General features: G+C 39.9%; 1 protein-coding gene across 1 annotated transcript in view; it reads right to left on the bottom strand.

The window, feature by feature from the left end:
- Window positions 1-4,266: 4,266 nt before the first annotated feature.
- BANK1 (B cell scaffold protein with ankyrin repeats 1) overlaps window positions 4,267-12,350 on the bottom strand; it is a 128,797-nt gene continuing 120,713 nt past the window's right edge. The window contains exons 14-15 of the mRNA XM_033060023.1: window positions 6,180-6,229; window positions 4,267-4,657 (exon numbers count right to left, since the gene is read on the bottom strand). Of these exons, the coding sequence (XP_032915914.1) occupies window positions 4,588-4,657; window positions 6,180-6,229 (120 nt within the window). The 3' untranslated portion in view covers window positions 4,267-4,587. The remainder of the gene's footprint in view (window positions 4,658-6,179; window positions 6,230-12,350) is intronic.

Genomic DNA, 12,350 nt, shown 5'->3' with positions numbered 1-12,350 from the left:
GGCCATGCAGGTGCTCCTGTGGTGTAATAAAGAGCAATGGTATGTGCCAACCCCTGCCTTGGAGGGCTTATGATAACCTCAAAAACTACAGCAAACTTAAAGTTTAACAAGTCTGCTTTGTGATCTCCATTTAAGTTTGGGGATTTTTGTCTTTATCTGTAAATATCTTTGTATGAAAAGACTTCTCATAACAGCACTTAATCTACCAAAGGAAGGTACTGCAAGCATCAGAGAAGGTGACTGAATTACCCAAATCTATGCTAGGAAAAAGTCCTTCAGATAATTGTTAGACCTGCATGTCTTGCATTGAAATGCACTGGATCCAGCGTTACTTTCTGAAGAGTTGCTGTAACCCAATCAAGCCTCACGGGTTAGTGCCCTGAGGTGAAATGTTTTGGCCTGTCTTCGGCCAGGATTGAAATCACAGATTCATAATGAGATATTTTAGCATTACAATTGATGAACTTTAATGCTGACTGATCAAAAATACTGCTTTTTGTATTTTTATTTTTTTTTAAACCAGACTAGGTGCATTCTCTGTATAGGTAATTTCTTACGGTGAGCATTTTAGTATTGAATGCCACTTGCATCTGGAAACAATTGCAACTCATGTGTGCATTTTTTACAGTGTTAGGCAGCCTCAATGGATTCTTCATCTCTGTGGAACTCCTACTGTCTGTGTGTATGGAGAGTCCTTGCAGAAGTGAGCTGAGACCTGAGCACTTTATTCCTGGTTTTTTTTTTCCTGTAAGAAGAGGCTGATCCAAACCTTCGAAATTATTGTTGAGAATTGACAGTGCTGTTGGTATAGGTCTTCTGATACTAGGAGTCTGGCATAAACTGACTGCTGCTTCCCTGGGACCACTTTCTGCCTCCATTAAACTTTTCCTTGCTCTCTTGATGCAGTTCTTAATTTCAACTACTGCATCCCAATGTGTCTAGAGTGGGTGAGTATGTCCCTCCACCCTGTGTGTTGATGGCTTGTCTTGGGGCCTATTTCTGGAATGACTCACTTCAGCATTACTGAATTATGACTCTGAAGTTTGTCAGGAAGAAAGCTGGATACAGTAAATGAAGGGGATGAGTAGTCAGTTTCCATGGCTCTGCCTCCTCTTTGTTATTTATTCCCCTTCAAGCACCTTCAATGTCACTGGCATTTTGCTCCTGCTCTTACCACAGCAGATGTATCCTATGAAGAATGAAATCCATCTTCAGCACCATTTACATTCCTGCACAGATTATAGCTTCTTTAGTAAAATGAAGGTAGGACTTGATGTTTATTCTCAGTCTGCTGCATGTTACACTGGTGTTGAAATGCTGTATTTTTTCAAAAGGTGAACATCCAGCAAGGCCATGCCACCCTCTCATGGATGACAGGCTACATCCAGACGCAGAATTACCTCACCAAAAAGTGGACAGTCTTTGAGCACTGCTGTCTCACTGAAACCTCTCCTGTAATGAGGCTCCTGGCAGATCAAACTTGCTGATAATTGCAGTCTGTAGATCTCTCCACATTGTTTTTTTTTCCTCTTGGATGTCACTGTACTAAAACTATTTATTTTTCCATGAGTTATTGGTTCAAGTTTAATAGAATACATATTGCCAGCTGGAAGTGTGGAGTGGTGTTATTGCTAATGGGTTGGCTCCTGAATCCCCTAACTTGCAATGAAACAATATTTTAGCTATTGTAGCTAATACCTTAGAGCACCTACAACAGGGATCTTGCCTCAGTTAGGCTCTCAGGCTCCTGTGATTTTCTTAATCCCTCATGCACTGCCTAGCAGGCACTTGCTGATGTTCCCTGCTAGTGAAGCACCTTGGTTAGCAAAACTTCAGTACCTCCTTTGTGTTGGAATGTCTGTTTAGAAATGTGTCTGAAGTTCAGTGGTACACCCTGAGGAAATCCTGCAGCAGAAAGCAGACTATGAATACTGACTATGAGAGGGGTGAGGAACAGATGTTAGTTTTTTGGTTTTTTTTCCCACAGTAGTATAATGTTTTCACTTGTAGTTTGAACAGAAATTAACTAAACTGAGATTAAGAAATTCTCTTTGGAGAAGGAAAATAAAAAAGGCATCCATCCCTTCATTTCTCCTCTGAGGCCTTGGCTGGCTGCCTCAAAGTATGGGTGGGTGGGAATTCTGTGTGTGTAAACAAAACCCAAAAGAACAAAAGCCCTGTTTTCAAATTGTTGCTTAGCCATTGTGGAATTTAATACCATAGAAATTGCATTGTTATGGATAACACACAGTTTTTCAGGAAGATTTTGTAGACTGGCAAGGTTGATCTGGGTTTTGGTGGGGTGTATTTTGTTTGATTTTGGTTTTTGATGTTTTTAATGCTCTACATTATAATATTAAGAGTCAGAGGAAATCAGAGTGATAAAGCAAGCAAATCTGTGGTATAGCAGAAGTAGTTCTTTGTTAAAGTGACACTGCATGTCTTCCCTATTGCTATCCTGCATCTCCTTGAGACTGCTCTGCACTCTGCAGTAGAGCTTTTTGTAAAACAGGGTTGCCCAAACCTGTAATGCTGCTGCTGCCCTACTTGGGACACCTGGAGCAGGTCATGGATGAAGCAGCAGAAGCAGAGAACAGGAGTTGCTTTGTTATGGCTATTCCTAAACTCTCCTGGGCTGGAAACTGTGGAGTGTCACACTAGAGATGCAAATACATGCACAGAGTGCACTTCTATTTCCTGAGGGGAGCTACCCTCAGGCTTCTGCTTTCTGTGTTTGGCAATGTTCCTGTATTGTTGCACTCTATTTTTCCCTAGGAAAAAACATACTTTTTCCTTGATGTAACTGTCTGTGCTTCATTTTTGGCAATTTCCAGTTTTGTAGTTTGTTACCATTGACCACCTCTCTGCATTGCCCAGGTGCCCTCTCGCTGGAGCACAGGGGCCACTGAGCCACAGCCTCTCCCTTGGCAGCACAGAGAGCATCCAGATCCTGCCTGCAGGTTTGGGAGGACTGAACCTCTCCCAGGAAATGTCCCTTCCTCTCCACTGCTACAGAAACAAGGAGCAAATGGCAGAAAAGACAGCAGGTACCAACATGAAAAACTTTTTCGTTTTTTGTATTCTCTTTCGCATCTACAAGTCAACTCCTTGGGAATGCTTGCCAGGGGATACATTGACTAGACAGGTTTGTGAAAACATAAATATTCTTTAGGGGAGAAAGAAGACCCTCTTAAGGGGGAAATAACAGCTTAAATTCATTTAGATTTTCAAATAATTCTCCCCACTCCTGTTTCCATGTAGCCAGGTAAGTCTTAAAACACTTCAGCTTTTCCCCTATAAAGCCTGACAGTCTCATGGCCCTCAGCTCACAGACACTGTATTTCCAGCTCTGGAATACATTACACATTTCAGGGCTTTTGCTGTGGTTCAAATAGCTTTGTATGGTACACTAATACGTTGCCACACTAATACAGCAATCAGTGAATATTTATGAATTCATAGCAATGCATCTGCAGTATTTGTTGGTACTGTTTCTAACAGAAATGCAGGTTTTCCCCAGAGAACAAATAATTTACTGAAAATGTTTAATCAACCCATTTAAAATAGATTTTTAATTAGTCTAAATCTATATACTTTCAAGATTATGTCATTATTTTAAAATCCCAACATTGGCTTTTTGGCTTATTTTTATTCCTAATAGTTCACTTGGCACTATAATTTATTGGGATTGGAAAAATAATATGAGCCTTGAGGGCTTGAACTTCAAATCCACTCCCCTCTTCCAAATTTCGGTGTCACTTTAACATTTAGTTAAGGAGAAAAATACATTTTTATTAAGGAGATTTTCTTTCCTTGTTTTAGTGCATGAAACGGGGCAAGTTACCTTGCATACTCTTGTATCATCATGTGCTCACTTAAATTTTGTAGAATAATACTATGGAAATGCAGACCATTATACCCATTAACCATATTTATTCCTTTACTGTTGCTGTGTTAATGCAGTAGAAAGTAATTTGGTTTTTTTCTGGATGCAATTTACCTTAGTCAACTTACTAAACACAACACAATTTCCTCGTAAAACAAATTCTTGGAATCACTTTAATGCATTAGTAGATAATTAGTACTGGTTTACATAGTTTGGCTTAAGAAATAAGCTGTAATGTGAGTACAATTATTTAAACTGGTGATGAAATGTAATTATTCCTAGGAAAGACAAATTTTTGTACAGAGTTAATATAAAAATGTTTCAACAAAAAGTAAAAGCTGAATTTTATTTACTTTCACTTAATAATCTTTATAACCTTTTACAGAACTTGCTCTTTTGTGCATAAAATCTACTTTTAAGCAACTTATCAAGCACAATGGAAAAACTGAAATAACTTCAAAACTTATTAACCAAAGCATGCAATACATCTTTATATAAATTGTCAGCTGTCATCTTGGAAAAAGAAAAAGCAAAGAAAAGGTGTAAAATTAGTTGATGATTTTACAAGAAACCTTATTAATTTGCTTTAGTGATACTGGTCTTCTTCCAGAGCTGGCCCTGGCAGGAGAATCCAAGGCACTGGAAGTGCAGCAATGATCCCACAGTGGTGACACTGCAGGATGGGCTGAAGCCTGAGGCTGTCAGGGCACAGCTGGAACATGCGGAATGCCAAGCAGAGGAAACTGATGTGCAGCTGGCTGGAGTGTCACACTGCAGGTAATGATGAAAAATGCCTGTTATTCAATAGACTGGTCAGGTTTGTTTAGAATAACACCAAACTGTACTTGTTGAAATGAGGTAATCAAACCCATTCTGTTTCTTCAGGTCCCTCAGCTGGATATCAATTCCCTCCCATCTTGTGTAAGGAAAATATGATTCTTTGTTAAGTTAGCTAAGAACTTTGCACTGGAGTTGAAAATGCAACTGTCTGGAGAGTCAAAACATGGGCAATAGAAAGGTAAATCTCAAAACATGGGCAATAGAAAGGTAAATCTTGAATGTTTCTCTGCAATTTTTTGTAACAGTCAAACTCTCAAAAATCTCCCTGAAATTAGTCTTTAAAAAAGAAGTGGTTTCTTTGAAACCAATCTGAAGACAGAAAACAGCAAGAAAACTTTGGAGGGGCCATACTTTGCAGAGGAGGAGAACCTTGCATTTTGATGTGGATAATTCACAAACAGAATTTATTGAATGTTCTGGATAAATTGTATTTGCAAATTCTCCCACTTCTAATTTACCTCTCTCCCACATAATTATTTTCTTAAAGAGACAGAAGTCACCTATTCTGATCCCAGGGGTAATTCCCCCTCTCCCCTTGCATGATTCATCTCACTTTAGCAATCTGGACTTTAAAAGCAACTCTGATGTTACCCAATTTTTGTAATAGTTTTTCTCCAGCCCCATAGCTTTTAAAATGAAAAGCTTTTTTACTCATTAAGTGTAGGTGACTTCATCTCCACTCAAGGAAACAGCTCTGTGAGGAATGCCCATGTAGGAGTTAAGCTGCCTCTTGAAGAAGGAGCAATAGATTTCCAATTTCAGCTCAGGTCGTAAGATTTTTTTTCCTTTATTTTTTTTTCTTATGAGAACTTTTGAAGAGAGGGGATGAATTAGTGATTTGAGATAAGCAGCAGCAAGAGGAGGTATCTATTGTTTTATGGGGTGGACACTGCATCCAGTGTGCAGGTGAACAGTTGGCTCCAGAAATGAGACACGGACACACAGTTCTTGCAAGAAGCAAACTTCCATCTCCTTTACATGAGAGTAGGGTGGTAGAAGAAACCTCACTGAAGATAATTGATATGCCAGTCCAAAAAAATAGCATCAGTACCACACTGCACTCCCCTCACTTGGAAAAGTTGGAGAGGCAAATGGAATCACAATAACTTAGCTAAAAAAGCTTTTAAAATTACAGTTGTCTTCAGGAATAAATTGCATCCATTTGCTACTCTGAACAAATATCGCTTCATAATACTTATAATAGTTACAAAATAACAAGAAAAATATTAATGCTATAACAGTATCTTAATATAATAGTAATATAATAAGATAAAAATGGAAGCACATAGGTAGCAGCTAATAATTATAATTAAATCCCCCAACTATTACAGAGGTCATTAGATGCCCCAGACCGAAGAAACTCATTAGCACAACCACTGGAAAATTCTGCTGTTTGTTCCCATAACAAACAACATTTGTGCGTGTATGTGTGCATCTGTACACCTGCTCTTACCTTGGGTAATTAGGCAGCTGTTCCTTGTCTGTTGAGCTCCTAGTTGTAGACTGAGAAAAAAAAGATGCAATCAATAATCATTTAAATAAGTAAGTTAGGCTTGTGCGAAATATCTTTTGAAGCTAAATAATTCAGAAAACACATTCATACAGTGAGTCAGTTTTTATGTGCTTTACTTCAAATATGAAGACAACACATGTCCCTGGGAGCAGGAGAGCAAGAGACACTCACAGAAATAAGCAGTTGTTGTGTGGGAGAATGACATAAGGTGGGTTTTGTACAAGTCTTACTCCCAACAGCACGGCTGGTCTCTCTTGGTGGTAATTAGGAGAGGTGAGAGATACATGGATATTAATTGTCTTGGTGAACTCCTGTCAGCAGTGGGACTGTGAACTTGCCTCATGAAGACGTGACTTAGGGACAAATAGGCAGGAAACTAATTTTTGTTGTTTTCTAGATTTAGACTTTGAGCATCATGTGAAGCTCAAGAAATTGAGCCAAGCTAAAGATGTTCCTTCACAAGTCCAATGGACACTATCGTAAAATACAATTAAATATTTTCAGAACTAGAACTCCTGACTGAAATGCTGTTGAAGCCATGAAGGAAAAATAAAAGCAGCTTTTCTATTCTTCCTCACCGTCCAAAAAGCTTGTATGTACTTCAGGATCCCATGTTATGTCATATTCCATGTTATTTGCTAAGTTGACTAAAGAATTTTTAGCACCTGTGAATCCAAATGCCAAAATTAGGGTCTGTCTTTGTGCATCTTTCTGTTGACCTACCAGAGACAACAGAAATTGGTTGTGCTCAAAAATAAGGAGTGTTTTTTTAGTTTTCAGGGAGCTCTACTCAGACACAACCTGCAAGTTGGAGAGGCATCAAGTGATGAATAACAATCTGTTAGCAACTTGGACTAAAAACAAGGCACTGATGAGGGCTGGGGAATGAAGCCAGACATTTTGGATAGCAAATGTAATCAATAACCTGCCAGTTTGTAGAATGTACATACTGCTCCTCTGGGTGTTTTTTGGATCAAGATAGGAAAGAGATTTGGTCCTTGGCAGCAAGCTGGGCATCTACAGCTTTGGAAATCAAAACGCGGAAGAAGAAATTCTGTGGAGGGTGCCTTTACTGCAGTGGATTACCTGGCTACTTACAGGACCTTACAGAAGCAGGTCAGTATTAAAATGTCTACAGCAACAGCTAGTAAAGTTGCCCTTCCTGCTAGGAAGGCTATTTTCACTGTCAGTACCTACTAATTTTAACAGCTAAGAAATAAATGCTTGCAGTTGAGTAGCCTGTGGAAAAAGCTTTGACCTTTCCACAGCAGGCCACTTACCTTGCCAGTCTTGTCAGGGAGGCCAAGACTGAACAGATGCAAAGACTGAATAGCTAATTTTTCCCATGGGTATACTTGTCATTGTAGGACTACTAAAATATCTAACATTTTTCCCAAGGCCTACCTTCAACCATTATAGAAGTTGTTGGCATTGAAATTATAACAGTTGTAATAACACCACCACCAATAATAATAAATCAAGCTTAACATTTGCTTAATGTAGTATTTGTCTCCTGAAGTCCAGCTGAGTTATAGATAGTTGTCTGTGGCCTCTGTCTTGCTCATTACCTAGCAATGAAGCAGGGACACCTAATATTCAGTTCTTGCTGTTATGCCAAGCCTGGAGAACATCAGTCGTTCCCAGTTCTGATGAGGAACCTGGCACTTCCCTCCCTATAAACAAGTTCAAGGTTCTACAGAGATTAGCTATGAGGGGACAGCTAACTACAAGCAACTCAAAACATCTTATGTGGTTTCTGCAAGCTTGTGCATATTTTTAGGGGCTGGATGACTAACTCTGTGGGATGTGACACACAAGGTGCCTTAATGTAACTGCAATAGTAGGCAGATTTTGAAATTCTATGTTCAGAAATGGCTAAATGAGATTCATATAGGTAATTCAAATGTGCAGTGATGTAGTTAGGCATCACATATGTTTTTAAATATTCCCATGTGCCAGAAGTAAGGATGTGGGATGCACGTGAAAGCGGTAATGTTTTTTAAGACTTTAAAGGAAATGTGTCTAGTAATCCTTGCCTAAATATTGTCTCAGCTGCTGCCATTTGTTCTATTAGAGGACATGTACAAACCCAAGACTCTCCAGCCTTACCCTGAGTCTTAAAGAGTCTTGCTCAAAGACAATTTCCCATGGGCAATAAGCTGTTTCTAGTTCAGTACTTTGGTGGTGCACCCTGAAAAATCTGGGCTACTCAGTTTTAAAAGTGGAGCTTTTGTCCACAAATCTTCTATGTATTTCCCTGAAATTTTATTTAAGGTATTTGTTTTTGTTGGTTTTGGTTTGTTGGCTAACATCTTGAAAAGCAAACAAAAAAAAGATACTACCAATGACTACCTGTCAGACCAGATCTGTATTACACAGTATTGAGCTAAGGCATTGTCCCTGCCTGTACTTTCTACAAATGAACATTATACGTGCCTAGGCCTTATGTAGTTGTTCTTAAAACATGTTTTTGTAGCTATTTCACCCCAAGAGTGGCAGAATCTTTTGCTTTGCAGAGGATGGGTTTTTTTAGGATATTATTCAGTCCTATATTACACTGTTATGAAATGAGACATGAACTTTGAGATAGCATCAAATGTAATAATGGAAGAGTGAAATGAGTGCCACTCTCATTAATAACTTCATTACAGTGAAAGCAAGATCAAACTTATCAAGAAACTAAAAATTATGTTCCATACTAATTTCTAGGAGATATTTTCCTTTCTCATTAAAATAAAATCAAGTTCCTTTTTGAACAGACTTCAGATGTGATCTCTTTAAATCCTCAATCAAGACTTCAAACACTGTTTACAAAAAAGACTATCCAAGTCTTGATGTCAAACATGGAGTTTAGAGAGGGAGACCTATGTTTTTAAAAGTACAGCAGAGAGAGTCTGTATATGCATGTAAAAACAAGCATTTTTAAAATAAATCTGAGGACTGCTGACATTGACACATACCACTTTACTAAACGGCATATGAAACAAAATGTCTCTCAAATGAATGCTCCCTAGTCTGCTTTCTTTAGGAACTTCAAAGGAAAAGAGAAAGTGATTGTCATTTTTCTTCCAGGCAATTTATGTCTGGACATAGAGATCTTTCTGCGATCCTTGTTTACTCTTGCACATTGATATGCCTTCAGTTCTAGAGGAAGTCCTGTTTTTCAAGCATTGAAATATTTGATTTCTGTTGTTGGACACAGACCATAATGATTCTTCCCACTGTATTTCTGCAATGCAAAGCTGCTGATTTATATGCATCACAGGATATATGACAGTGTAACAGAGGGCAGTAAGGTTAGGACCAGAAGGGAATATAGCAATCATTATCTGAGTTACTGGATAATTTCACAAAATTAACAATTCTGGTGTTGATACTACATTGCTGCTGCTATGATTCAATAATGAATTCTGGAGGCAGGATTGCTACTGTGGCCTTAAAATGAAACCCTACAGCCAAATACTTTCCAAGAGTACTTTCCAAGCCCTCATGGTCTGAGCACCGTGTGAAGGCTTTTGCTCAGGACACTGCCCCCTTACCAGCCACAGAGGAGATTAAAGCTGAAATATCTGGACTGCAAAGCTGCTACTGGGCCAGCAGGAATTTCCCTTTATTAGTTACAGTACCTCACAAGTCCACACAAATACAATGCTGTCTATGAGAAAAATGAAAGCAATACTGTGCATTATTTTTCTCTCTTGCAGTAAGGAAATGACACATTATTCAGATGACAATTTTAAATAGAGATATACAAATGGTACTAAGTCCAATGTAAAAAAACCCACTGATTTTCCTTTCAGCATATGTACTGAAGTTTACAGAAATCAAAGGCCTAAGACCAATATAATCATGGATTATTTTTGTAACAACAAGAAAAAATAATTTGCAGGAAAAGCGGTGCTTTATACTATTGTAGATGACATTCAATCACAAAGAATCATAGAACATTCTGAGCTGAAAGGCACCTGCAATCATCAGCTCCTGGCCCTGCACAGGACAACCCCAAAAATCCCTTTTTTCCCCTAAAAGGGAAAAAAGCATTTTAAATCACCAATGGTACAGTTTTAAATAATGACCACAATACTCACAAAAACTGCTATAGCAGTTGAAAGTTCATCAAGAATTTGCAAACTGATGATTGATTTGCAAATAAAACTTTGAAGTCATCAAGCAAATTGTTCGAAAGAAGCCATCTACTCAAATTCTGATGATGCAGTAGGAAATAGGCATTAGACAGAAAAGCTGAGCCACAGAGACTTGGTAAATTTTCTGCCCCATTAACTCACAGTGAGTTCATCTTTGGGATGAAATGTTGACACTGCTGAAGGCCTGATTATGTTAAAATAAATGTGGTCAGATACAGAAAATGTTCATTATAAATTCAGTGCCCAATCCAAAAGGGTTTGGATCAGACCTCTGTACTACACTTACAGTTCAAGGCTTCAGAGTGCTTAAAGGCAGAAAAAGCACAACTTACCATTCAGATTTTCATTTTCTTGTCTGTTTCTGATAGTGGTATATCTAAGGTGATGCACTGTTTCCTTCAAGTTAAAAAAACCAAGCATAAAACCAGCAGCAGAAATCAGTAATGGAAGTTTGTTATAGAAATAGTAAGACACTATAAAAAGCTGAATTCCTTAGCATTATGAACACCAAGCATCTCTCCTGGAAAATAATTTTAAAAGAATGAAACATGTTTATGATGCTAATTTTAGTATTTTTATCTAAGACTCTTGTGGAGTTATCCCTGCCAGCAGTAAGTTAAAATGATTCGGCATTAGATTACAGACACTGGGGTGTTCTTTTCTGTTTGTTGGGGGTTGTTTTTTTGTTTTTTTGGGTTTTTTTACAGTGATTTTTCCTCAAAAATCCAAGTGAAGGACAAAAGACTGCAGTAACAGCATGAAGTCAGTTCATCAGGTTTACGGAGGAGTAAGAAGAAAACCAAAGAAAAGTCACACATGCAATGCAGGGTAAAAACCATCACTACAAAATAACTTTCTCCCTGAAGCACTGAAAACAGTCAAAGAAAATCTTCCTTGAAATATGGGCACCTTATAGTCCACCAAGAAAAAAGGACTTATTTATAATGTGGTGCTGATATCATGGCACAGATCAGATATAATCTTCCTCCACAAGAAATGTCCCTGACCGAGACCAATACCAGCAATTTATCCGCATGCTTGGCTGCAGATGGATTTGGAAGGTGGCAGCCTAGTGCTGTGCTGCTGGTGCCCAGCTTGGGAAATGGCCCCCAAACTGTTCCAGGCTCTTGCACTTCTGCTTTTTAGTGTTCTACTGTGATGACAAAGCTCAGACTTTCAAGTAGATGCAAACACAAGGAGCACGCTCCTTGCTGGCAGCATCTGATAGCTCTTCCACTCTGCAAAGCAGCAGAGTAGCTTTGTTTTTCCTCTTTCTACTAAATGACCTAAAGGACAACAAGAAATTATTTTTGTTAATGCATGACCTCATATAAAATGAGGGCATAACCTCTTCCTCCATGTGTCTTTTTAGAAGTACAGTAATTTCATGACTATAAGGTGCAATCTTTTGACTAAAATTTTCCCTCGAACCCGGAAGTCTGCCTTATAGTCCCGTGCGCCTTATCTGATGTAAAAAGTTGCGACATTTGCCACCCCCGAAGTGTGACCCTGCAACAGTCCCCAGCCGAGCAGAGCCTGCCCAGCGGTGGCATCAGGCCAGCGCCGGGCCGGGGCGAGCCCGGCGGCATCAGGGCGGCGGCCACATGGTGGGGGAAAAAGCGCGGTGGCGCAGCCCGGGCGGGGGGGCAAAGCCGCCCGCATCAGGGACGTGGCCCTGCGGTGCGGGCTTGCTGGCATCGGGGCAGCTGCCGCATGGGGAGGGAAAGCCGCCGGAATCGGGGCAGCGGCGGCACGGGGTGAGCCTGCCAGCATCAGGGTAGCAGTGGCGCGGGGCGAGCCTACCGGCATCGGGTCACCCGGAGCGCCAGGGGACTCCCAGAGCACACCGGCAGCACAGGGATCCTGGTGTGCCAGGGGGGCGCGTGACACCTGGAGCGCCAGGGAACTCCCGGAGCAGCGGGGCCCCGGGGACGCTCCATGGAGCGGCGGCGGACATAGCCCGGCC

The sequence above is a fragment of the Catharus ustulatus genome, chromosome 5 (assembly GCF_009819885.2).
Source record: "Catharus ustulatus isolate bCatUst1 chromosome 5, bCatUst1.pri.v2, whole genome shotgun sequence".
Lineage (NCBI taxonomy): Eukaryota > Metazoa > Chordata > Aves > Passeriformes > Turdidae > Catharus > Catharus ustulatus.
Note: the sequence above shows the minus strand (reverse complement) of the source record. Positions and strands in the feature narration are given on the sequence as shown.